The sequence below is a fragment of the Panthera leo genome, chromosome A2, assembly GCF_018350215.1.
Source record: "Panthera leo isolate Ple1 chromosome A2, P.leo_Ple1_pat1.1, whole genome shotgun sequence".
Taxonomy (NCBI): Eukaryota; Metazoa; Chordata; class Mammalia; order Carnivora; family Felidae; genus Panthera; species Panthera leo.
Genome location: NC_056680.1, coordinates 95,400,067 through 95,423,408, shown reverse-complemented (window position 1 = coordinate 95,423,408; position 23,342 = coordinate 95,400,067). Strand labels below are relative to the sequence as shown.

General features: G+C 38.6%; 1 protein-coding gene and 1 long non-coding RNA gene across 4 annotated transcripts in view; one reads left to right on the top strand and one right to left on the bottom strand.

Annotated features, from left to right (window-relative positions):
• Nucleotides 1-9,027, bottom strand: part of LOC122207707 — a 47,735-nt gene extending 38,708 nt beyond the window's left edge. For both annotated transcript variants that reach the window (XR_006196976.1, XR_006196977.1), the window contains exon 1: nucleotides 8,425-9,027. This is a non-coding gene — a long non-coding RNA (uncharacterized LOC122207707). The remainder of the gene's footprint in view (nucleotides 1-8,424) is intronic.
• Nucleotides 1,364-22,399, top strand: SAMD9L (sterile alpha motif domain containing 9 like). 2 transcript variants are annotated; one of them, XM_042917782.1, is made up of 4 exons: nucleotides 1,364-1,548; nucleotides 5,039-5,236; nucleotides 10,334-10,438; nucleotides 15,632-22,399. In XM_042917782.1, the coding sequence occupies exon 4, from the start codon at nucleotides 15,651-15,653 to the stop codon at nucleotides 20,421-20,423; it is 4,773 nt and encodes a 1,590-aa protein (XP_042773716.1). In that variant the 5' UTR covers nucleotides 1,364-1,548; nucleotides 5,039-5,236; nucleotides 10,334-10,438; nucleotides 15,632-15,650; the 3' UTR covers nucleotides 20,424-22,399. The 2 variants fall into 2 exon arrangements, with proteins under 2 accessions (XP_042773716.1, XP_042773724.1); XM_042917790.1 differs by lacking the exon at nucleotides 5,039-5,236.
• The last annotated feature ends 943 nt before the right edge of the window (nucleotides 22,400-23,342 follow it).

Here is a 23,342-nt window from a genome sequence, read left to right as displayed (position 1 = left end):
TGATATAGTAAAGCATCCTAAAACAAATAAGAAAAACATGACTAATTTGATAGAAAAATGTACAAAAACCGTGAACAGGAACTTCACAGAAGAGGAAGCATAAATAGCCCTAAACTTATGAAAAATATTTCAAAATTTGAAGTATGGCTTCTACTGAATGCATATCACTTTTGCACCATCGTAAAAATTTTCAACCTCACTAATAATAAGGGAATGGAAATTACAACCACAGCAAGATAGGATTTCACATGGTCTTGAATGACAAAAATTAGAAAGTCTCTAGGGGCACCTGTGTGGCTCAGTTGGTTAAGTGTCTGACTTTGGCTCAGGTCATGATCTCACAGTTCGTGAGTTCAAGCATGGTGTCAAGCTCTGTGCTGACAGCTCAGAGTCTGGAGCCTGCTTTGGATTCTGTGTCTCCCTCTGTCTCTGCCCTTCCCCCATTCGCTCTCTCTCTCTCTCTCTCTCAAAAATAAATAAACATTAAAAAAAAAGTCTCATAATACCAAGAGTTAGCAAGGATGTAGAATAAGGAGAACTCTTACTAACACTACTAATAGGACTGTAAACTGGTGTGACAACTTTGGGAAACACTATGGCTTATAGATGCCTGTCTTCTCCCTGCATCTTCATGTAGTCTTTTGTGTGTGTGTGTGTGTGTGTGTGTGTGTGTGTGTGTGTGTGTGTGTCTATATCCTAATCTCTTCTTACAAGGACACCAGTCATGTTAGATAAGAGCCCACCCTAGTGACCTCTTTTTAACTTAAATATCTCTTTAAAGACTCTATCTCAGGGCACCTGGTGGCTCAGTCAGTTAGGTATCTGACTCTTGGTTTTGGCTCAGGTCATGATCCCAGGGTCATGGGACCAGGCCCTGTGTCAGGATCTGTGCTGGGCATAGAGCCTGCTTGGGATTCTCTCTCTCCCTCTCTCTCTGCCCTTTCCCTGCTTGCACTGTCTTGCTCTATTTCTCAAAATAAATAAATAAACTTTTTTAAAGACCTTATCTCCAAATACAGTCACGTTCTGAGGTACTGAGGGTTAGGACTTCAACAAATGAATTTTGGAGGAGCACACTTCATCCCATAACAGGCACTTAAATCACATTGAGATTTTAATGTTTTCTTCTGTATTTATATGTTTTTTCCATAGGGTCCCCACCACCACAATTTCTGAACTCTTATGACTTAAAATACTGTCTGATGAATAGTTTCTAAGCAATGGTTCAAATTTTTTTGATAATTTTATGAGGTGTTAACTTTTTGATATTTTACATCCTTCCAAGTCCAAATAAACCATTCCTGAGCAAAACTGAAACTGACTGCATTTCTAACTTCCTCATTCGGCTTCTTCACTGCTGATCTCACACACGGTCAGAGGAGTCGGCGTATTGGGAGACCAGAGAACTCCACAAGTTCATTGTTTGGATTTCTAAAAGGATCTTACAATCTTATTTCTCCTGCCCACTAGGAAAGGATTAAGAAAACAAAGGTTGAAATCAACAGCTTCAACTTTTCAATATAAAAAGAAGTTTTCAGGAAAATCCTGGTAAGTTACAGAATCAGTAAACCTTTAAATTTTCTGCCGATGGTGTGGCTATTTTTTAAAATCCCAGCTGTACTTTTTATATAAATACTTGTGTTTATACATAAATGATTGCTTGTAAAAATGTTGAAAGTAATTAGAAATATCAATAGATTAAATATGTAGCAACATATTTAACTGAGGCTAACTTTGTGAATGCTCTTCTAGAAAGAAATGTACCGTTAAGTGTACTTGTAGTGGTGAGAACCTTATGGTCCCACAGGGCAGTAGGAAAGACAACAGAAAAACAATGCAAAGTTCAGGAATGTAAACGTTAAAGATTGTAAAGGAACCTGTGGTCATGTGAAACTGTAAAATTCTGTCTTCCGTAACTTAAGATGTTATTAGAAGCTTTACATTTAATCAAAGATAACACTCTCCAAAGACTATTTTTCTTTGTAAGAAGTCCCTTCACATTCATTTTTTTTTACAGCAATCTAGTTAAAAACTGAAAATGGAAACTTAACCAGGAAATGAAACTTAACTTGTGTTGTGTATGGTTTCGTTTCTTCAGACCAGCAGGGGGAGATGTGTAGCCCTCCCAGACTAGCATCAGAATCCTGCACAGCCTCTCCCTGATGATCAGTTCTGAGTCCTACAGAACAGGACTGCTTGGGGCATAGATATCTGGGATGCTCTGAGGACGCCCCTGAGATGAGGGTGGGTGGGCACCAGTGCTTGACCCTAACCATGCACTCTGATGATTTGGTATTTCTTGTTCAACACCTAAAGAGAGAAAACTGGAGCAGTTGCTGGAGGATGGCATCCTGTAGCTCCTTTGCTAATAATTAATGGTATTACTGATAAGATTTGTGTTCACAATTGTTTCAAAACAGGAAGATGAGGGCCCCCAGGAAGCCAGAGTTATGTCAAGTCAATCTCAAAATTTGTCCACACCAGTCATTTTGATCTTTGCTTAGCTCCAACAATATATATGCAGATGCTCTTATAACTGATAAGGTACAAACTATTTTAAAAGCATTATTGAATATAGTAAGTTCAAATCATTATATGTTCACAACTGCTGTCATGAGAGGAGAGGGAGGTTGAGAACCTTTTGACATTATAATAGGTCCAAGATATTAGTAAAGAGTTTAGTGTATCATATTAAGTCAAGGTATTGCCGATTTTTCCACTTAACAAAAGGAAAGACTCCAGATTTGGGGAATAAATGTCTGTGACCTTATCTGAGAACAGTGTTTCTATATCCCTGGTATCTACTGGCAGAATCTGAAGCAAGAGAAAGCTGCCACCTCTTAGGTGGCACAAAGTTACCCTTGCAGCACTGGACACAGCACACAGTGAGTTGCTGGCTGTATAGAGGCATAAAAGCTGTGAGAAGAAGGGATATACTGCAGAGGGAAATTTCTGATGTGCTGCCTCATTTCTAAAATGTTGGGCCTTAAAAAATATTTTTTAAATAAAGTTAAAAAAATTAAAAGGGGTGCCTGGCTGGCTCACAGAAGAACATGTGACTCTTGATCTTGGGGTCGTGAGTTCAAGCCCCACATTGCGTGTAGAGATTACGAAAAATTTTAAAAATAATAAACTTTAGAATGTTGGGCCTTGATGGAATTGCTATAATCACTGGCTAAAACAAAAGAGAAACCTTAAGTCTGTCCTCTCAGTCTTTGAGATATCCAGAGAAAGGGTGGACGGTTAAATTACTGAAAGAGAACTCTGGCTAAGAGAAGTTTTGCAGCCGATCTGAGCAGGGTGTGTCTGTGGGAAGGGGGTAAGTCCCTCACGAGGAGATCAGCTTTCCAGAGCAGAGGCAGCAGATGAGAACAGCAGAGGTGCTGAGGCTCTGACACTGAGGACCCGGAAGAAAGAGAGAGAGAGAGAGACCTAGTCCAGTATGAGAAATGACCTTATTTGGAAACTGTGAGTGACACAGCAGAAATGATACAGGATATTATGAAACTAGGGTACCTAGAAGGACTGAAGGAGAAAACATACTTATTAGCCCTCCTTTCCTTTTGACAAAATTTCCTTTTCTTTCCTTGTGACCAGGTGATTGAAGCTAGAACTAGTTCTCGCCCTAACGAACAGCCCAGTAAGAATGTCTAGATTTCTGTGTGAGATTCAAACCGAGTGAAAGAACTGCCCTAGTGAAATGAGCAGTCGTTTGGTCCTTTGACCCACAGACATAGCTAATTCAAGAGTTGTCAAAAATTTGTTACTTTAAACTACTCTGAGAAAATGTTATTCATTCAACAAATTTTTTGTTAAAAGCTACTCTGTGCTAAGCACTGTAAAATAGTAAATACATGTAAAAACTCCTGATCCTCATGAAGTACACAGAAATAATGGGTGGGACAGAAAAAGAAACAAGATAAATAGGTAGGAGTATGTGGAATACTTTATTGTGATAAATCCCAAGTATATATATTTAAGGGAAAAAAATAACAGAGGAAGAACAGGAAATACTGGAGATGGAATAAAGTTTTCAGCAGGCTGGCCAACCATGCCTCAGTAAGAAGGTGACATGTGATGAAAGACATAAGCAAAGGGAAGGAGTGAGCCCTGCAGGTATCTGAGGGCATCCCACAGAGAGGAAGCAAGGATAATGCCAGAAGCAGAAGTAGGTTCTTCCTGCAAGAAACAAGAAGGGGCTGGACCAGCTTTAGAAAGGGAAATGAAAAAAATATTTAATATCAGAAGGGTAACAGGGTGCCAGGTCATGTGAGGCCTTATAGTTTATAATAAAGGGCTCAGCTTTCACTCTGAGTCAAATGGTAAGCCACTGGAGGGACTGAACAGAATATTAGCATGTGATTTACATTTGAACAGGGTCACTCTGGCTGCTATTTTGAGAAGTCTCCAGCAGGATCAATAAGAGCAAGAGTGAAACAAGTGAGGGAGCTGCTCCTGACATCCAGGAGAGAGGTGGGGGCTTGGACGGGTTGGTAGTGGTGGAGATGCCAGATGTGTTTTAGAGAGACAACCTACAGGATTTGCACCACATTGAATGTGGAATGTGGAAGAAGGGGAAGAGAATGCCTGCAACAGATTTTTGGATGTTTGTTTAATTCATTAAAAGTATTTAAGGGGCGCCTGGGTGGCTCAGTCGGTTGAGCGTCCGACTTCGGCTCAGGTCATGATCTCACAGTCTGTGAGTTCGAGCCCCGCGTCGGGCTGTGTGCTGACAGCTCAGAGCCTGGAGCCTGTTTCAGATTCTGTGTCTCCCTCTCTCTCTGCCCCTCCCCCGCTCATGCTCTGTCTCTCTCTCTCTGTCAAAAATAAACATTAAAAAAAAAAAGTATTTAAATACAGGGGGTGATGCCATCTTAATGGAGGATGTTCTTTTCATTATTCTTTCAAATCTTGTACATGTTTGACTTTTCACAATAGGAAGTTAGGGGGAAAATCTGTCTCACAGAGTTCCTAAGCAACAATCCAATCAATTCCATTTTAATTTTCTGTGATATCATTTTGTTTTTTGATGTAACAGATTCTCAACAAAAGGCAAACTGGAAAAGGACCAGATCTGTTCTGCCTACATCTGTATTTCCTCACAGATGCTTTCCAGGACATGACTCTCGCAAATTTTCAAGAAAAGACAACTAATCTAATAGCTTGAGATCAAAGAACCTCACAAAGAGTTATTTCAAGTTGCTGATATAAAAAGGAAGTTTTCAGAAAAGTCTCAGTGAGTTTCTAATCATTAAAGATACCTGTTTCATCAAATTTCTTTAAAAAGCTGTCTTTAAAAACTAAGTCTAAAACATAGAGTAGAACTTTGAAAATGAACATATTTTCAAGTGCATATGAGCTATTTCTAATGAAACGACTTTAAAGGAATGAGAAATATTCCTGTTTGTAACATGTATGTATCGCTAGATGTAACTTGCACTGGCTGCAGAATTCTTAAAAAAAAATTTAACGCTTATTTATTTTTGAGAGACAGAGAGAGACAGAGCATGAGCAGCGGAGGGACAAAGAGAGAGGGAGACACAGAATCTGAAGCAGGCTCCGGGCTCTGAGCTGTCAGCACAGAGCACAACGCGAGGCTCAAACTCACAAACTGTGAGATCATGACCTGAGCCGAAGTCAGACACTTAACCAACTGAGCCACCCAGGTGCCCCTGAAGAATTCTTTAAGAAAGAAACCTTCCAACTACCATGATGCAGAGTGTTTCTGAAAGTGGAAGTCTCCAGAGATGAGTCTAGAAAGACCTAAGTAAAATGTTGATCAGAGGATCAGGAATCGAAGCATAGCAACCTGTGTAGAAAATTATAGCCATGTGCAGCTATGTCAAACCCTGTCTTGTATAACTCAAGATGATATCAAAGTTAAAGATTAGACCCACCGAAGTCTAATTATTTTATTTTTTAAAACATTTATTTATTTACGTAATCTCTACACCCAAAATGGGGCTTGAACTCACAACCCCAAGATCCAGAGTTGTATGTTCTTCTGACTGAACCAGCCAGGCACCTCTAATCATTTTATTTAAGGCTTTCCTTTACAACTAGCTTGTACAAAGACTATGGGAGGAAATACATCATTTTAACGTGCACTTCCAGAAAATATAACCAACTTGTTTGGCAGTTTCATTTCTGAAGAACAGTAGGCTTGCTGATCTCCAATTGTGAGCATTCTTTACAAGAGGCAAAGATACTTGTGGGCTGCTGAGACCCAGCTTCCTGGAGGCAGGGGTGGGTACCACTGCTTGCCCTAAAAGCTGTTTGGTTTGATCCTTCCTGATCAACCCCAAAGTGAGAAAATAAAAGTCCTTAAGAAATGGGTCCTGAGGGCGCCTGGTTGGCTCAGTTGGTTAAGTGTCTAACTCTTGATTTCATTCAGTTCAGGTCATGTCTCACAGTTTGTGAGATCAAGCCCCGTGTCAGGCTCTCTGCTGATGGTGCAGAGCCTGCTTGGGATTCTCTCCTTCCTTTCTCTCTCTCCCTCTCTCTAGAAGAAAGAAAGAAAGAAAGAAAGAAAGAAAGAAAGAAAGAAAGAAAGAAAGAAAGAAAGAAAGAAAGAAAGAAAGAAAAAGAAAGGAAGGAAAGAAGGAAGGAAGGAAGGAAGGAAGGAAGGAAGGAAGGAAGGAAGGAAGGAAGGGGTCCTGAATCGAGTACTCATAAGGAGAACTCTGGGGTTCAAAATTTCCCAGAACATAATAAAGGAGATAAGGTAGAGGTCTTCTCCCCAATTCCAAGCAGAGCAACACCTTTATCCATTTCAGACCTTAAGGTTTTACATGCTTTTCTTTTGAAGAAGCAGAACAAAAGCAAACAACAACCAAGACAGCACTGGTTCTGTCCCATGCTCCTATACAATGAAAACAGGTTGGCTGAGAGGAGACATAATTAATCACAACATTGTTTTCCTGATCACAACCCCTCCCCTTTATTTATACTATGTAACTTCTTGTTATACATAAAGGTCCCTCATATTTAAAAAATATGCCAACACTTCAGGACATGAATCTAATCAGATAATGTTCATGAAATGATTTTGTCAGCCTCAGAACAGTGAAATATGTCAAAGTTCTACATAAATGTTAAGGAATCATCACCCAAAACAAGGTTGAATAATACACTTATTGGGCCAAAGAGTTATACCAAAGCATTATTAAAGCATTTTGCCCAAATCATGGTCATCTTGAATTAAATAAATGATCCAAATATGGATCATAGACAATATAAGATGCTTGTATAATTGACAGAGTGCAAAATTTATGTGAAAGCATTACCAAATATATAGTAACTTCAAATCATTATGAATCGTCTCAGCTCTCATCATAGTAGTGGGCAGCTGAGAAAGTTTTTACTGTTATAAAGGGTCTTCATCTTTGAACAGTGGGGAACCTGTGAGATAAAGTACAGATTAAAAACAGATTTGGGGAGGACAGATGCACTTCCAATTTGAGAAGAGTGCTCCCATCTCCCTGTAATTCCCAGCAGAATTCAAACAATAAAGGAGAAAATGTCTCCCTGGCAGGTGGCTCAAAGACCAGCCCTTCCACATCCCCACATTATACATGGACACACACTCCTTGTAGAGTGCTGGAGTCTAGTGGGATCGGTATACTCACTGGCTATATCAGAAGAGAAAATCTAGAGCCTTTCCTTGTAATATCCAGGGTACCCAGAGGAGAAGGTGAGAAAGGACTCTGACTAAGAGAAGATATTGCCACAGACCTGGACAGAGCACATCTGTGGAGAATGACAAGAGCATTTCCAGAAGAGATGCCCAGAGATGCGTGGGTCTCCTCTCTAGAGCAGGGAGTTATAGACAGTCTGTTCAAAGAACAGAAACTAAAATAGAATGTATGGACTTAGTAACAGAAGAGAAGTCAAGAAGCAGTACAGTGGTAGATGTGGTTTTAGGAGCTCAAGGAAGCTCTCTTCTGATTGTTTCAGTTTCCTAGTTGCAATAGGAAGCAGGGTTATAGCAGAAAGTGACAATGGTGAGGAGGTGTTGGAGATTTGTGTGAATGTGTGAAATAGCCATTTAAGACAGTGAGAGAGTGAATATAGCAGGGAAACAGGATGGTAGCTCAGAGCATTTAACAGCCTGCTGGAGGACAGTGGTCATGACTGTAAAGTGAGACCAGGCAGGTTATGGAGGGTCATGTCCAGCCATGTTCCACCGAGTTGACACAGACAGAGTACAAGAGGAGGGAGGACAGAGCAAGTGATTACAATGAATGAACAAAGAAAGTCAAGCTAGTTACAAGGGAGAAGCAGTGAGGACATGCAGGAGGGAGGTATTTGAATCTGAGATGCTGGAAGGCTTGTAGCCATTAGTGATTCTATTAGTTGGCTAGGGTTGCTGTAACAAAGTACCACAAAGTGAGTGGCTTAAATCACAGAAATGTATTATCTCACAGTTCTGGAGGCTGGAAGTCTTCAAGATCAAGATGTTGGTGAGATTGTTTCCCGCAGAGGGCTGTAAACTGGAATACGTTCCTTGCTTTTCTTCTAGCTTCTGGTGGTTTGCTGGCAATCTCTGGCATTCCTTGGCTCACAGATCACCCCTATCCCTGCCTTCTTCTGCACGTGGTGTTCTCCATGTGTGTGTGTGCCTCTGTGTCTGAATTTCCCCTTCCTATAAAGATACCAGTTATACTGAATTAGGGCCCACTCTAATGGCTTCCTGTAAACATCGGCAATGACTCTATGTCCAAAAGGGCTGCATTCCAAGGTAGTGGGGCTAGGACTTTGTCACATCAACCTAAACTTGTCAGGAGGTAATAATTAAGCAAGAGTGTCTATTTGGGACCAAAGAATATGTACTTTGGGATACACAGATTTAGGTAGCAACCCACATAGTGTCCCACTAAGCAAAAGTCAGGGGGTTTTAAGGGAAAAAGGGAATGCTCATATTCATAATGTTGCTTACAAAGGATTTTTGACTGGGGATCTTAGTCGGTTAAGTGTCTGAGTTCAGCTCAGATCACGATCTACAGTTTCTGGGTTCGAGCCCTGCATCGGACTCTGTGCTGACAGCTTGGAGCCTCGTACCTGCTTCAGATTCTGTGTCTCCCACTCTCTTTGTCCCTCCCCTACTCATGCTCTGTCTCTCTCTGTCTCTCAAAAAAAAACAAACATTAAAAAAAAAATTTTAAAGGGGCACCTGAGTGGCTCAGTCGGTTAAGCGTCCAACTTCGGCCCATCTTGTAGTTCTTGAGTTCAAGCCCCACATTTGGCTCTGTGCTGACAGCTCAGAGACCGGAGCCTTCTTCGGATTCTGTGTCTCCCTCTCTCTCTTCCTCTCCCCAATCACACTGTTTCTCTCTCTCTCTCAAAAATAAACATTACAAAAAAAATTTTTTAATGTTAAAAAAGAATTTTTGATTGTTTTTGGTGGCAGAAAGCTAATCTTGACTGAATATAACTGATTGCTAAGGCTATCACTAAGTAAAACCTCTTCCTAGCAAGTAGAAAATTTGGGCTAAGTCCTTGGAATACTTTTGATTGGGCCAGGTTTAAAAGTTCATGGTTCCTCCAGTGAGGGCATGTATATGGCCCATCTCCTTAATGGCTCCATTTTAAAACCTCTTGACATAAGTGACGCCCTTTCCTTTCACCTATCACAAACACATAGGTTTTTTGAGGGAGGTGGTCATAATTCAACCCATAACAGTTATCATAAGGTCAATGATGTGACTGTTAAGACTGGAGTTGGGGGGAGGTCAAGATCATTAGACAAGAGGCAGTCAAGAGGGAGAAAGTGTATTGAAGGATCATTTGAGCCACCAAAAATTGTGACAGGAAGTGTCTGAGGGCATGAGTGCCTCTTCCCTTCAGCTACCTACAAAAGGAGGTCAACATATATTTAAATATATAAAAAAGCAAGTTTGGTTAAACGTCGACTTCAGCTCAGGTCATGATCTCGTGGTTCATTAGTTTGGGCCCCTCATAAGGTTGTCTGCTGACAGCACAGAGCCCGCTTTAGATCCTCTGTCTCCCTCTCTCTCTCTCTCTGCCCCTCCCTCCCCCACCTCTCAAAAATAAAAGTTTAAAAATTTAAAAATAATACAGTAGTCATTTTTTATTCAAACTTTTCTCCAAAGTGACCTCAAAAAATCTTTCATTAGGATTATGTTTACTAATAACTGCTTCTACTATTCCGCATATAGTGCTTGTAAACAGGTAAGGCAGGACCCCTCCCTTCAGCCTTATCTGAAATGACACTTAGGACCTCTGCAGAGGAAGCAGGAGGATCCAGGCTCTGGGGTGTGTGGAGTCATCTCCTGGTCAGTAATTCCCTTTGCTCTGGAATTCTCTTTGGCAGACCCAGTACCTGGATCTGGGAGCAGGAGCACGGACAGCCCACTGTGGAGCACCACCACACCCATCTCCTTGGACCCTGTAGATAGGACTTTGGAAGTCCTACCAGGTAGACTATGCCTTACTCTCTTCACTCTGCCCCCCAGACTTGTTCCCTCTACCTGCCTCCCACCCTACTCCAGAAGCCCCACTTTAACTTCACCTGTCCAATGTCCCCACTTTCTTCATAGTGACATTCCTCCCCTCCTCACAGATCCCAGTCCTTTGCCCGTTATTGAGTCTTACACAAAGCACGATCACAATTTATTATTATAAACTGTTTTGAATGTATGTGTGTGGCTTTTTTTTTCTTTTTTAAATTTGCTCCATTGGATTATAAGTACTATGAAAAAACTCCACATCTGTTTTGGTTACCACTATTTTTCTTGAGCATGATGCCTAACAGGTGCTCAATAAAAATTTGTCGAGTGAATAAACAAATGATATTTATTTCTGGTTGCGATATGTGCACTAATTCTTATGGAACCTCAAAGACCTCTTGGATCTACACTGTAAAGTGAATGGAATCGATCATATGAAATATGTTTTTAATGTTCATTGTGCCAGTAGCTCATAGTTCTGCTAATTGGCTCAGGACTAGGTATGTCCTGCAGACTGAAGGCAAAGTGAAATCATATGGTATTTGTCTTTCTCTGACTGACTTATTTAGCTTAGCATAATACTCCCTAGCTCCATCCACATTGTTACAAATGGAAAGATTTCATTTTTTTATGGCTGAGTAATATTTCATTGTATATTTACCACTTCTTTATCCATTCATCATTTGATATATACTTGAACTGTTTCCATAGTTTGGCTATTGTAGATAAAGCTGCTATAAATATTGAGGTGCATATATTCCTTTGAATTAGTATTTTTGTATTCTTTGAGTAAATACCTAGTAGTGCAATTGCTGGATTGTAGAGTAATTCGATTTTTAACTTTTTGAGAAACATCCATACTGTTATCCAGAGTGGCTGTACCAATTTGCATTCCCACCAATAGTCCAAGATGGTTCCTGTGTCTCCACATGCTCACCAATACCTATTGTTTCTTGTGTTGTTAATTTTAGCCATTCTGACAGGTGTGAGGGGAAATCTCCTTGCAGTTTTGACTTGTATCTCCTGATTATCAATGATGCTGAGCATCTTTTCATATGTCTGTTGGCCATCTGGAACGTCTTCTTTGGAAAAATGTCTATTCATGTCTTCTGCCCATTTTAATTAGATTATTCATTTTTGTGGTGTTGAGTCTACATAGTTCTTTATAGATTTTGGATACTAACCTTTTATAAGATGTCACTTGCAAATATCTTCTCCCATTCCATATGTTGCCTTTTAGTTTTGTTGATCGTTTCCTTTGCCATACAGAAGCTTTTTATTTTGATGAAGTCCCAATAGTTTATATTTGCTTTTGTTTCCCTTGCCTCAGGAGGCATATATAGAAAGAAGTTACTGCATGTGTTTTCCTCCAGGATTTTTATGGTTTCAGGTTTCACCTTTAGATCTTTAATCCATTTTGAATTTATTTTTGCTTGGTGCAAAAAGAGGTCCAGTTTCATTCTCTTGCATGTGGCTGTCCAGTTTTCCCAACACCATTTGTTGAAGAGACTTTTTCCCATTGGATATTCTTTACTGGGTTTTTTTGAAGATTAATTGACCATATAATTATGGGTTTATTTCTGGGTTTTCTATTCCGTTCCATTGATCTACATATCTATTTTTGTGCCAGTACCACACTGTTTTGATTACTACAGCTTTCTAATATAACTTGAAGTCCAGAATTGTTATGCCTCCAGCTTTGCTTTTTCTTTTTCAAGGTTGCTTTGGCTATTCGAGGTCTTTTGTGGTTACACACACACACAAAATTTTTTTTAATTTTAGAGAGAAAGAGCATGCAACTGGGGGAGTGGGGCAGAGAGAGAGAATGAATCTCAAGCAGGCTCCATGCTCAGCATGGAGCCCAACATGGGGCTCAATCCCACAACCTAGGGATCATGACCTGAGCCAATATCAAGAGTTGGATTTTCAACCAACTGAGCACCAGGCACCCCAGTTCCATACAAATTTTAGGATTATTTGTTCTAATTCCATGAAAAAATGTTGTTGGTATTTTGATAGGGATTGTATTAAATGTGTAGATTGCTTTGGGTTACATGGACATTTTAACAATATTTGTTCTTCCAGTCCATTAGCATGGAATGTCTTTCCTTTTTTTTTTTTTTTTTTTTTTTTTTTTGCGTCACCTTCAATTTCTTTCATTAGTGCTTTAAATTCTTCAGAGTACAGGTTTTTTTCACCTGTTTGGTTAGGTTTATCCCCAGGTATGTTATTGTTTTTGGTGCAATTAAAAATGGGATTGATTTTCTCTTCTTGTGGCTTCATTATTGCTGTACAGAAATGCAACATATTTTTGTACATTGATTTTGTATTCTGCAACTCTACTGAATTCATTTATCAGTTCTAGCATTTTTTTTTTGGTGAAGTCTTTCAGGTTTTATGTATAGAGTATCATGTCATATGCAAATAGTGAAAGTCTTACTTCTTTCTTACAGATTTGGATGCCTTTTATTTCTTTGTGTTGTCTAAGTCCTGTTGCTAGGACTTCCAGTAATATGTTAAGTAACAGTAGTGATAGTGGATATCCCCATCTTGTTCCTGACTGTAGAGGAAAGGCTCTCAATTTTTCCCCATTGAGGATGATATTAGCTGTTGGAATATCTAATTCCATCTAATAATAAATCTAATAAAATAAAAAATAAAAAATCTAATAAAATCATCTAATAATGATATTAGACCATTCATATATGGTCTTTATTGTGTTGAAGTATGTTCCCTCTAGACCTACTTTGTTGAGGTTTTTATCATGAATGGATGTTGTAGCTTGTCAACTCTTTTTTTGCATATATTGAAATGATAATATGGTTCTTATCCATTATTTTATTAAGGTGGCATATCACATTGATTGATTTGCAAATATTGAACCACTTGGCAACCCAGGAATAAATCCGATTTGATCATGGTGAATAATTTGGGTCCTTTCTCTTTTTGATAAGTCTGGCTAGAGGTTTATTTTATTAATTTTATTATTTTTTTTTCAAAGAACCAGCTCCTGCTTTCATTGATCTGTTCTATTGTTTTTTAAGTTTATATATCATTTATTTCTGCTCTAATCTTTATTATTTCCTTCCTTCTGCCAGCTTTAGGCTTTTTTGTTGTTGTTGTTCTATTTCTAGCTGCTTTAGGTGTAAGATTAGGCTGTTTATTTGAGATTTTTCTGGCTTTTGAGGTAAGCCTGTATTGTATATACTCCCTCTTAGGACCACTTTTGCTGCATCCCAAAGACTGTTTGAGATTTCATTTTCATTTGTTTCCATGTATTTTTTAGTTCCTTTTTTGATTTCCTGGTTGACCCATTCATTGTTTACTAGCATGTTGTTTAACTGCCATGTATTTGTGATCTTTCCAATTTTTATCTTGTGGTTGACTTCTAGTTTCATAGTGTCATGGTCAGAAAAAATATGTAGTATGAGTTCAATCTTTTTTTATTTCTTGAGGCCTATTTTGTGACCTAATATGTGACCTATTCTAGAGGATGTTCTGTGAGCACTTGAAAGAATGTATATTCTGCTGTTTGGGGTCAATTTCTGGGATATTTAGGATGATTTGATAGTTAACTACTTGTGTTCATGAGTCATAATGAGTCTAGGGTCCTCCTACTCTGCTGCCATCTTCTTCTCCTTTCTTATTGCAGTTTTTATTTGTAGTTCCCTGATGATAAGTGATGATGAGCATCTTTTTATATGTCTGTTGGCCATCTGTATGTCTTCTTTGGCGAAATGTCTATTCATGTCTTCTCTCCATTTTTAATTGGATTATTTGTTGTTGTTGTTTGTAATGACCCATATAAGTTCTTTATATTTTGGATATGAACCCATTATCAGGTATGTAATTTGCAAATATCTCCTCCCATTCAGTAGGTTGTTTTTTAGTTTTATTGATTGTTTCCTTTGTTGTACAGAAGCTTTTTATTTTGATGGAGTCCCAACAGTTTATTTTTGCTTTTGTTTCCCTTGTCTCAGGAGATATATCTGGAAAAATGTTGCTTCATAGGCTGAAATCGTTTTAACAAAGTTAAAAACTCATACTATTTTTCTTATCTAATTTCAGTCAGGCCAGGCCAGTTTGAAATACAGCTAACTCTTTTGGTATCTCTGAGAGCCACAAGAATTAGCCAAGCAAATTGACTTCCCTAACATTTTGCTACCACATCTCTTTCTGTCTTGGTGGCCTAATAGCTTGAGTTCCAAAAGACAGTAGGTGATGAGGTAGCTGATTGCTTCATTGCTATGTAACAAAGATGGCCATCTTCCTAGTTGAGAAAGGAGTTTTCTGTTCCCCAACCCACCTCCACTTATCTGGTTTTATATTTAAAGTTTATTTGCAATATTCAGCTATGGGAATCAATGTCTTGTTACTTAAAATTCTGGTTTTAAATTACAAAAACGCTTGTTGTACCTAGGTGGCTGTCAGGTGAGCTTCCAACTTAAGCTCAGGTCATGATCTTGTGGTTCATGGGTTCTGGCCCCCCGTCAGGCTCTGTGCTGATAGCTCCAAGCCTGGAGCCTGCTTCAGATTCTGTGACTTCCCTTCCCTCTCTCCACCCCTCACCCACTCACACTCTGTCTCTCTCTGTCAAATATAAATTTAAAAAAAATTCAAAAAACAGTTACAAAACCCCAACTTTCACCAAATTAAACCTAAAAGGGATAATTACTATATGGATAAAGGTGTATGTGACCCTAGTTGGAAGCAACTGCTCATTTCATGATAATAATTATAATCACCTAGGAAACAAGGGCACTAATTGGGACTATAAAACATTAGTATTGACTAGTTTTTTTTTTTAATTTTTTTTTTTTACATTTATTTACTTTTGAGAGACAGAGTGAGACAAAGTGAGAGTGGGGGAGGGGCAGAGAGAGAGGGAGGCACAGGATCGGAAGCAGGCTCCAGGCTCTAAGCTGTCAGCACAGAGCCTGACGCGGGGCTCAAACCCACAGACTGTGAGATCATGACCTGAGCTGAAGTCAGACGCTGAACTGACTGAGCCACCCAGGCACCCCAGTATCAACTAGTTTTAAGAGTCATTCTTGAACAATATTTTATATATGTTGTTTGTGTAAAATTATGTACATAATTGACTATGTAATTTCAATCGTTAAGCATAATACTAAAATGCTTATCGTATTACTTTTTCCAAGGAAAAACTGCAAGCTCGAAATGAGTGAAAAAGTAGAGCTACCCGAAGTGACCAACAACTGGACCAAAGAGAATGTGAAACAATGGGTAACCAAAGACCTTAAGATTGATGAGAAATATGGGCAGATTCTGATCGATGAAGAAGTAACTGGATTAGTCCTGCAGGAATTAACTGAGATGGACCTTAGAGAAATGGGGCTACCACGGGGTCCAGCACTTTTGATAAAACGGACATATAACAGATTGAATAATAGGTACCCTGAAAGTAACAATCAGGATTCTGGACAATTAGATCATACAAAACCATCCCTACAAGAACACCCAAAAAAGCCACAACAGACAAAAAAGGAAGATGAAAAATCAGGGTTACCCAATTTTAATCATGATCTCAGAGAGATCAGAGATACCAAAAAACAAAAATCAATTCTTTCGAAAGAAGATGCATTAAATGGAGGAACAACCACTGAAGACCAAAATCAGGATAAGCTAGAAACTGAACAGTTGACTTGTATGCCATATCCTTTTGATCAGTTCCATAACAGCCAACGTTACATAGAACATAGTATTCTACAACCTGAAACTGGCCCACTCAATCTCATAGACCCAATACATGAGTTCAAAGCCCTCACAAATACAGAAGCAGCCACAGAAAAGGACATTAAGATGAAATTTAGCAATGAAGTCTTCCGATTTGCAGCAGCTTGTATTAATTCACGCACCAATGGCACCATCCATTTTGGAGTTAAGAACAAACCCCATGGACAAATTGTTGGGGTGAAAGTCACCAGTAAAGATGCCTTCATTGACCACTTCAATATAACGATCAGACAATACTTTGAAGATGATGTCAATGAAGCCAAGAAGTGCATTCGGGAACCAAGGTTTGTGGAAGTTCTACTGCAGAACAATACACCATCTGACAGATTTGTCATAGAAGTAGATGTTATTCCAAAACACTCTGTATGTGAAGAAAAGTATTTCTTAATTAGGATGCAGAACTGTAAAAATGAAACATGGAAACCAAACCAAGATCCTTCACTGTTTGTGAGAGATGGGGCCAGCTCTAAGGATATCCTGGCCAATGTTAAGCAACGGGATATAGCTTACAAAGCATTTTTACAAAATTTAAAGTCACTAGCAGCATCTAGAAAAGAGGCTGAAGAAGAATATGAGGTGAAGGCAAATAAGAAGGAGAGTGAAGGACAAAAGCTTATCAAACTTCTCATAGGCAACCGAGACTCACTGGATAATTCATATTACAGCTGGTACATTCTTGTAACAAATAAATGCCATCCAAACCAAACAAATAACTTAGATTTTCTAAAGGAAATGAAGTGGTTTGCTGTGTTGGAGTTTGATCCTGAATCTGTGAGCAAGGGGGTGGCCAAAGCTTACAAAAAAAGCCGAGTAGCAAATCTTCACTTTCCAAATCAGTTTGAAGAAAAGACAAATAACATAAGGGAGAAAATTTCTAGTTTAAATCTTTACCAGCAGCCCAGCTGGATCTTCTGCAATGGCAGATCAGACTTGAAAAATGAGAGCCATAAGCCTCTAGAACCACACTTATGGCATAGAGAAAGAGCTTCTGAAGTCAGAAAGTTGATTTTATTTCTCACAGATGAAAATATAATGACAAGAGGGAAATTTTTGGTAGTGTTTCTATTACTCTCTCCAGTGGAAAGCCCAGGAGATCCCCTCATTGAAACTTTCTGTGCTTTCTATCAAGCTCTCAGAGGAATGGAAAATATATTGTGTATCTGTGTAAACTCACAGATTTATCAACGATGGAAAGATCTGCTACAAACAAGACTGACAATGGCAGATGAATTAACAAACCACAGTATTTCCACTTTAAATTTAGAACTGATAAACAGTACTATTCTTAAACTAAAACCAGTGACTCAGTCATCAAGAAGATTTTTGCCTTCCCATGGATTTTCTTCCGTTATCTTAGAGAAAAAGGAAGAGGATATCTTGACTGCACTGGAAATCCTCTGTGAAAATGAGTGTAAAGACACAGACATAGAGAAAGATAAATCTAAATTCCAAGAATTTAAGACATCAAAAGAGGAACACTTTTATCGAGGTGGCAAAGTATCCTGGTGGAACTTCTATTTTTCTTCTGAAAACTATTCTTCAGCTTTTGTCAAAAGAGATAGTTATGAAAAGCTTAAAGATCTGATACAGTGCTGGGCAGACTCTCCTAAACCAGTATTTGCAAAAATTATCAATCTTTATCATCATCCAGGCTGTGGGGGTACTACGTTAGCTATGAATGTCCTCTGGGACCTAAAGAAAAACTTTAGATGTGCTGTGTTAAAAAACAAAACAACTGACTTTGAAGAAATTGTAGAACAAGTGACCAAACTGATTACCTATAAGGCAACCAGCCATGAAGACTACTTTCCTGTACTTCTCCTTGTGGATGATTTTGAAGACCAGGAAAATGTTTATGTCCTACAGAATGCCATCGATTCCATTTTAGCAGAGAAGGGCTTGAGATATGAAAAAACACTGGTAATTATCCTCAACTGCATGAGATCCCAGAATCCTGATGAGACTGCAAAATTAGCAGACAGTGTTGCACTAACCTACCAACTTTCTCCTAAGGAACAAAGAGCTTTTGAGGCTAAACTGGAAGAAATTGAAAAGCAACACAAGAACTGTGAAAACTTTTATTCCTTCATGATCATGAAGAGCAATTTTAATGAAATGTACATAGAAAAGGTAGTCAAGAATATCCTAAAAGGACAGAATGTTGACAGCAAGGAAGCACAACTCATCTCCTTCCTGGCTTTACTCAACTCTTATGTTACTGATTCTACAATTTCAGTGTCACAGTGTGAAATATTTTTGGGAATCATATACACTAGTATACCCTGGGAACCTGAAAGCCTAGAGGATAAGATGGGAGCCTATTCTACACTTCTAATAAACACAGAAGTTGCAGATTTTGGGAGATACACAGGTGTGCGCATCATTCATCCTTTGATTGCCATTTTCTGTCTGAAAGAACTAGAAGAAAGCTATAACTTGACTAAATGTCAAATTGCATTGAAGATCTTAAATGAAAATTTATTCTATGTTTCTGGAATAGGAAGAGAAAAATTTCAACATGATGTGCAAACTCTTCTGCTTACAAGACAGCGCAAGGAGTATGGAGATGAAACAGACACTTTGTTTGCCCCATTAATCGAAGCTTTAAAGAATGAAGAAATTGAAAAGGTCTTGGTGGCAGGGAGTGTTCGATTCCCACAAAATGCATTCATTTGTCAGGCCTTAGCAAGATATTTCTACATTAAAGAAAAGAATTTTAATATTGCTCTGGATTGGGCAAATCAGGCCAAGAAGAGAGCATCTAAAAATTCCTATATCTCAGATACACTTGGTCAAGTCTACAAAAGTCAAATCAAATGGTGGTTGGATGAAAGGAAGAACTCCAAGGATATTACTGTTAATGATCTGATTACTGTTAATGACCTAACATACCTCCTGGAAGCTGCTGAAAATGCCTCAAGAGCTTTCAAAAAATCCCAAGAGCAAACTGAGAGGAAAGGCTATGAAACAGAGGCCTGGGCACCACAGAAGTTGCAAAGAAAATATGACACATACAATACAGCCGGTTTCTTGGGTGAAATCGAAGTTGGTCTTTACACTATTCAGATTCTCCAGCTCACTCCCTATTTCCTCAAAGAAAATGAATTATCTAAAAAAGCTCTGGTAGAATTTTTATCAGGAAAGGGACTTACTCCCATAAATCCAAAATGTGAATATTATTTGGCTCTCAGCAAGTTCACACCCTACTTACAAGATTTACAATCAGATTTGAAAAGGTGCTTTGACTTCCTTGATGATTATATTGTTCTTTTGAAAATGAAGAACACCCAAAAAGAAATAGTAGAAATCTCATTACGCAAAAAAATCACTCGTTGTTTCAGGAAATACATGGAACTTTTCTGCCATTTGGATTTCGGTCCATTACAGGGCAAAGAGAGTCAGTTTCTCCAAGAAGAGAAATGCAGGAAAGGTTTAGAAGCTTTGAAAGCAGATAGGTTTTCTGGACTCCTGGAATATCTTAATCCAAATCACAAAGACGCTGCAACCAATATGGAAAATATAGTGAACAAATATTTTTTCCTATTGAAGCAAAACCCAACTAAACACCTGGCAAAGGAGAAACTAAATTTCATTTTAGCCAACATTATTCTTAATTGCCTAAAACCCCACTCCAAATCCATTCAACCACTTACCACACTGAAAAAACAGCTCCGAGAAGTGTTGCAAGTCATAGGACTAAGTCATCAATATCCAGACCCTTATTTCTTGGCCTGCCTTCTGTTCTGGCCAGAAAATCAAGACCTAGATGAAGATTCCAAACTAATGGAAAAGTATGTTTCATCCTTAAACAGAACCTTCAAGAGACAGTACAGGAGCATGTGCAGGTCCAAGCAGGCAAGCACACTCTTTTATCTGGGGAAGAAGAAGGGTCTCCACAGTCTTGTTCACAAAGCTGAGATAGAACAATACTTCAATAAAGTACAAAATATAAATTCTCTCGGGCAGAGTGGTGACGTTTGGAAAAAAAAAGAAGTCAAAGACCTCCTGTGTCGTCTAACTGGTCAGGCTGAAGGCAAGGTAATCTCTATGGAATATGGAACAGAGAAAAAAATTAAAATACCAGTAACACCTGTTTATTCAGGTCCACTCAGAAGCGGTGGAAACATAGAAAGAGTGTCCTTCTACCTAGGATTTTCCATGGAAGGCCCTCTAGCATATGACATAGAAGTAATTTAAAAAGACATATTAACTCAAATATGTTTATTCATCTCTCTCTGTGATTTTATTCCCTCTCTCTATTCCCATGGCATTTTAATAACATTATTGGCTTATCTGCAATCACAGATTCTGCGTTTGTCTCCCTGAATGAATTATAATTTTTGAGGGCATGAAGTGTGTCTACACAGAGTTTGGTACACAGCAGAGTTGACTGTTCATTGTTTTAAATATGCATTTTCAGATGTATATTCTGTTGGTATTCACTGGTCACATTAGAGCTGGCTATAGATCAATAAAATCTGTTTTAATTCTATCACTTATGAATATTCTGGATTGTGAATTATTTATTCACTGTGAAAGCAGAGACTTAAATAAGACGAATATGAAAGGAAAAGCCCCTCCTGTGTTTGGAAATCAGACCCAGAGATCCACACCATAGTGCCACCTACCTCCTCTTGGTATCAATAAAAATGTATAGAGGGTAAATATTTTGTTCTCTTTTCCACCTACCCCTCTACCTATCCATATAAATACACACTTCCTTGTACCCCTTGCCCTTCTCCCAACTTCTTGCTTCAGGAGGGGGAAACAGAAAACAAAGTAGTCACAAGCTTGAACTCCCTTTGCCCCCTTCCTCCCATTTACAGATAAATCTGTTTCTACGGCCATTCTTGTTTCCTGTCAACATAGTCTTATCTCCACCTGTTCTTTAGAGCCCATCTCCCTTGGCTTCTTTTTTCCATTCACTGCCCTCTTTTCTCTTTTGACTTCTCAACCTGTGCTATATACACGCTATTTTCTCTATCAAATATTCCCTTATTTTCATCCAACATTTTCCATATGACTATTCTGATTTGTCCATCACAACTCAGTTTGAATCAACTCCACCAGAAAGTCTTCCCTGACCCTAGAGCCCCTGCCATAACTTCCTCATGGCAATATGTGTTCCCAACTTTCCAGAAGGCAATCCTAGAAGCTTGGCCTTAGACTTAAACCAAGCAGAACAGCCTCGAACAGCATTCTAGAGCTTGGATTTTAAGAGATATCCATTGCCTATAAGGTAAAACACTGCTAATATAGATTAAATTAAATACTTAACAAATACATGTTTATTTATCTACTTCCTATCTCCTTAGTAACTTAGATATTCCAGGTTGCAAAACCAATTCCTCTTGTCATCTAGAGATCTATTCCCTATCAGGGTTCTTTTCACCAGTATTTCTGTGAATCTCTGGGGAATGCTCACATGGTCCACAAACATGCCCCTGTTGCTAGAAGCCACATCTGCTGCTGATCTTGCTCCAGACTGCTGCCTCCCTTTTCTGCAGCCCACCTGTCCATTTGGTGGGCTTCCAAGTGTCCACACACCCCTGGACATAGGCTGGACCCTTAAACCTTCATAGCTCAGCTAAGCCTGGGCTACAACATTTAGCAATACTTAACTAATGGCTTGACATAAGAGAAAAAAGTTCTAATAGAAGGAAGAAAAATTGTTAAATATTCCTATTATCCATGAATATCCTCAGAGTTCACAGGCCCAGCTCCTCTACAAGGTTTTTTAGGGATCTTCTCTTTTCTCAACCTGCTTTTATTTATCCAATCACAAAAGGCTATTTATTTTTACGAATCACCAAATGAATAATGTTTTATTGATCTAAGATGGGTATGTTTTACCAAGTTTTCTTAGGCCTTCTTGAATTTTTTTTTTTTTAAGTAGAGGCTTGAACTCACAACCCTGATATCAAGACCTGAGCTGAGATTGAGAGTCAGATGCTTAACCAACTGAGCCACCCAAGTGCCCCAGGCCTTCTTTAATTTAAATACTAGCTATCTTTGTCACTCCTTGTCAGTCTTTGGTTAAAGGAATTTACTAACTCAGTGATACTCTAATTCGAGCCTTTTCCCCTAATCACACAACATTAGTGTTCTCACACTGTATTGTTTACCTCTTTTCCAATACTCATCTTCACAAGTAGGTATGCTGCAGTACATCAGTTTATATGATTTTAAATAAAACCAGTATTTCCCCAATACTTGAAAAACTATCACATTGAGAACAAGGAACTGAACAGTTAGATGAAAACAAAACCAAAAACCAAAAAACTATATTCATTACTCATAACCCTGTTAAATATGAGCTGAAAAAAATTATAACCCAAGATGTTTTTTTCAGATAACTTAAAATGTTTTATTTTTTCATTCTTATTTGAGAGAAAATATTATTTCTGAGTCTCAAGTATGTGTGAGTGATCTGAGAGGCAGAATGTCTACAAACATGGTTGACTTGCACTGAGCACTGTGAAGCCACATTCCATTATCTCATGAGGGGTGGATAAATGCTGACACTTTGGATCACCAAATCCCTTGAGGAACAATCATTCTATTTTCCAGTATTAGCAATACTTTCCATATTTTTTCAAAATACATGGCTACATAAACAAAGAGACTGGATTAGAGAAAATTAAATTTACATTAAGCTTGGTATCACTATAAAGGGATTACTGGTATATTAGTTTGGAAATACTCATGATATGAATTACACAAACAATGTGGGATTTATAATCATGTGAATTATACTTAAAGTTACCAAACAGACTCTTAACAAAGCAACAAGCAAGAAGAAAAAAAAATTTAAGTAAGTACTACACCCATCGTGGAGCCCAACACAGAGCTTGAACTCATTACACTGAGATCAACACCTGAACTGAGATCAAGAGTCAGATGCCTAATCAACTGAGCCACCCAGGCGCCCCAAGAAGGAAGAAATTTTTAAAGAGAAGTCAAAGGTCAAAGTTTTCTGCTTAAAGCTGAATAACCCTTGGGTAAATAAAGCATATCTATATGCTCTGGGTCTAACCAATCTTTTTCTTTTTCTTTTTTTTTAAACATTCTGTGGAATAGAGACTCTATTGTCCAAACATGACTTGTCCCTCTGTG

Excerpts from the sequence above, each read along its gene's own strand:
- SAMD9L (XM_042917790.1), top strand. The coding sequence starts at position 15,651 with ATGAGTGAAAAAGTAGAGCTACCCGAAGTGACCAACAACTGGACCAAA.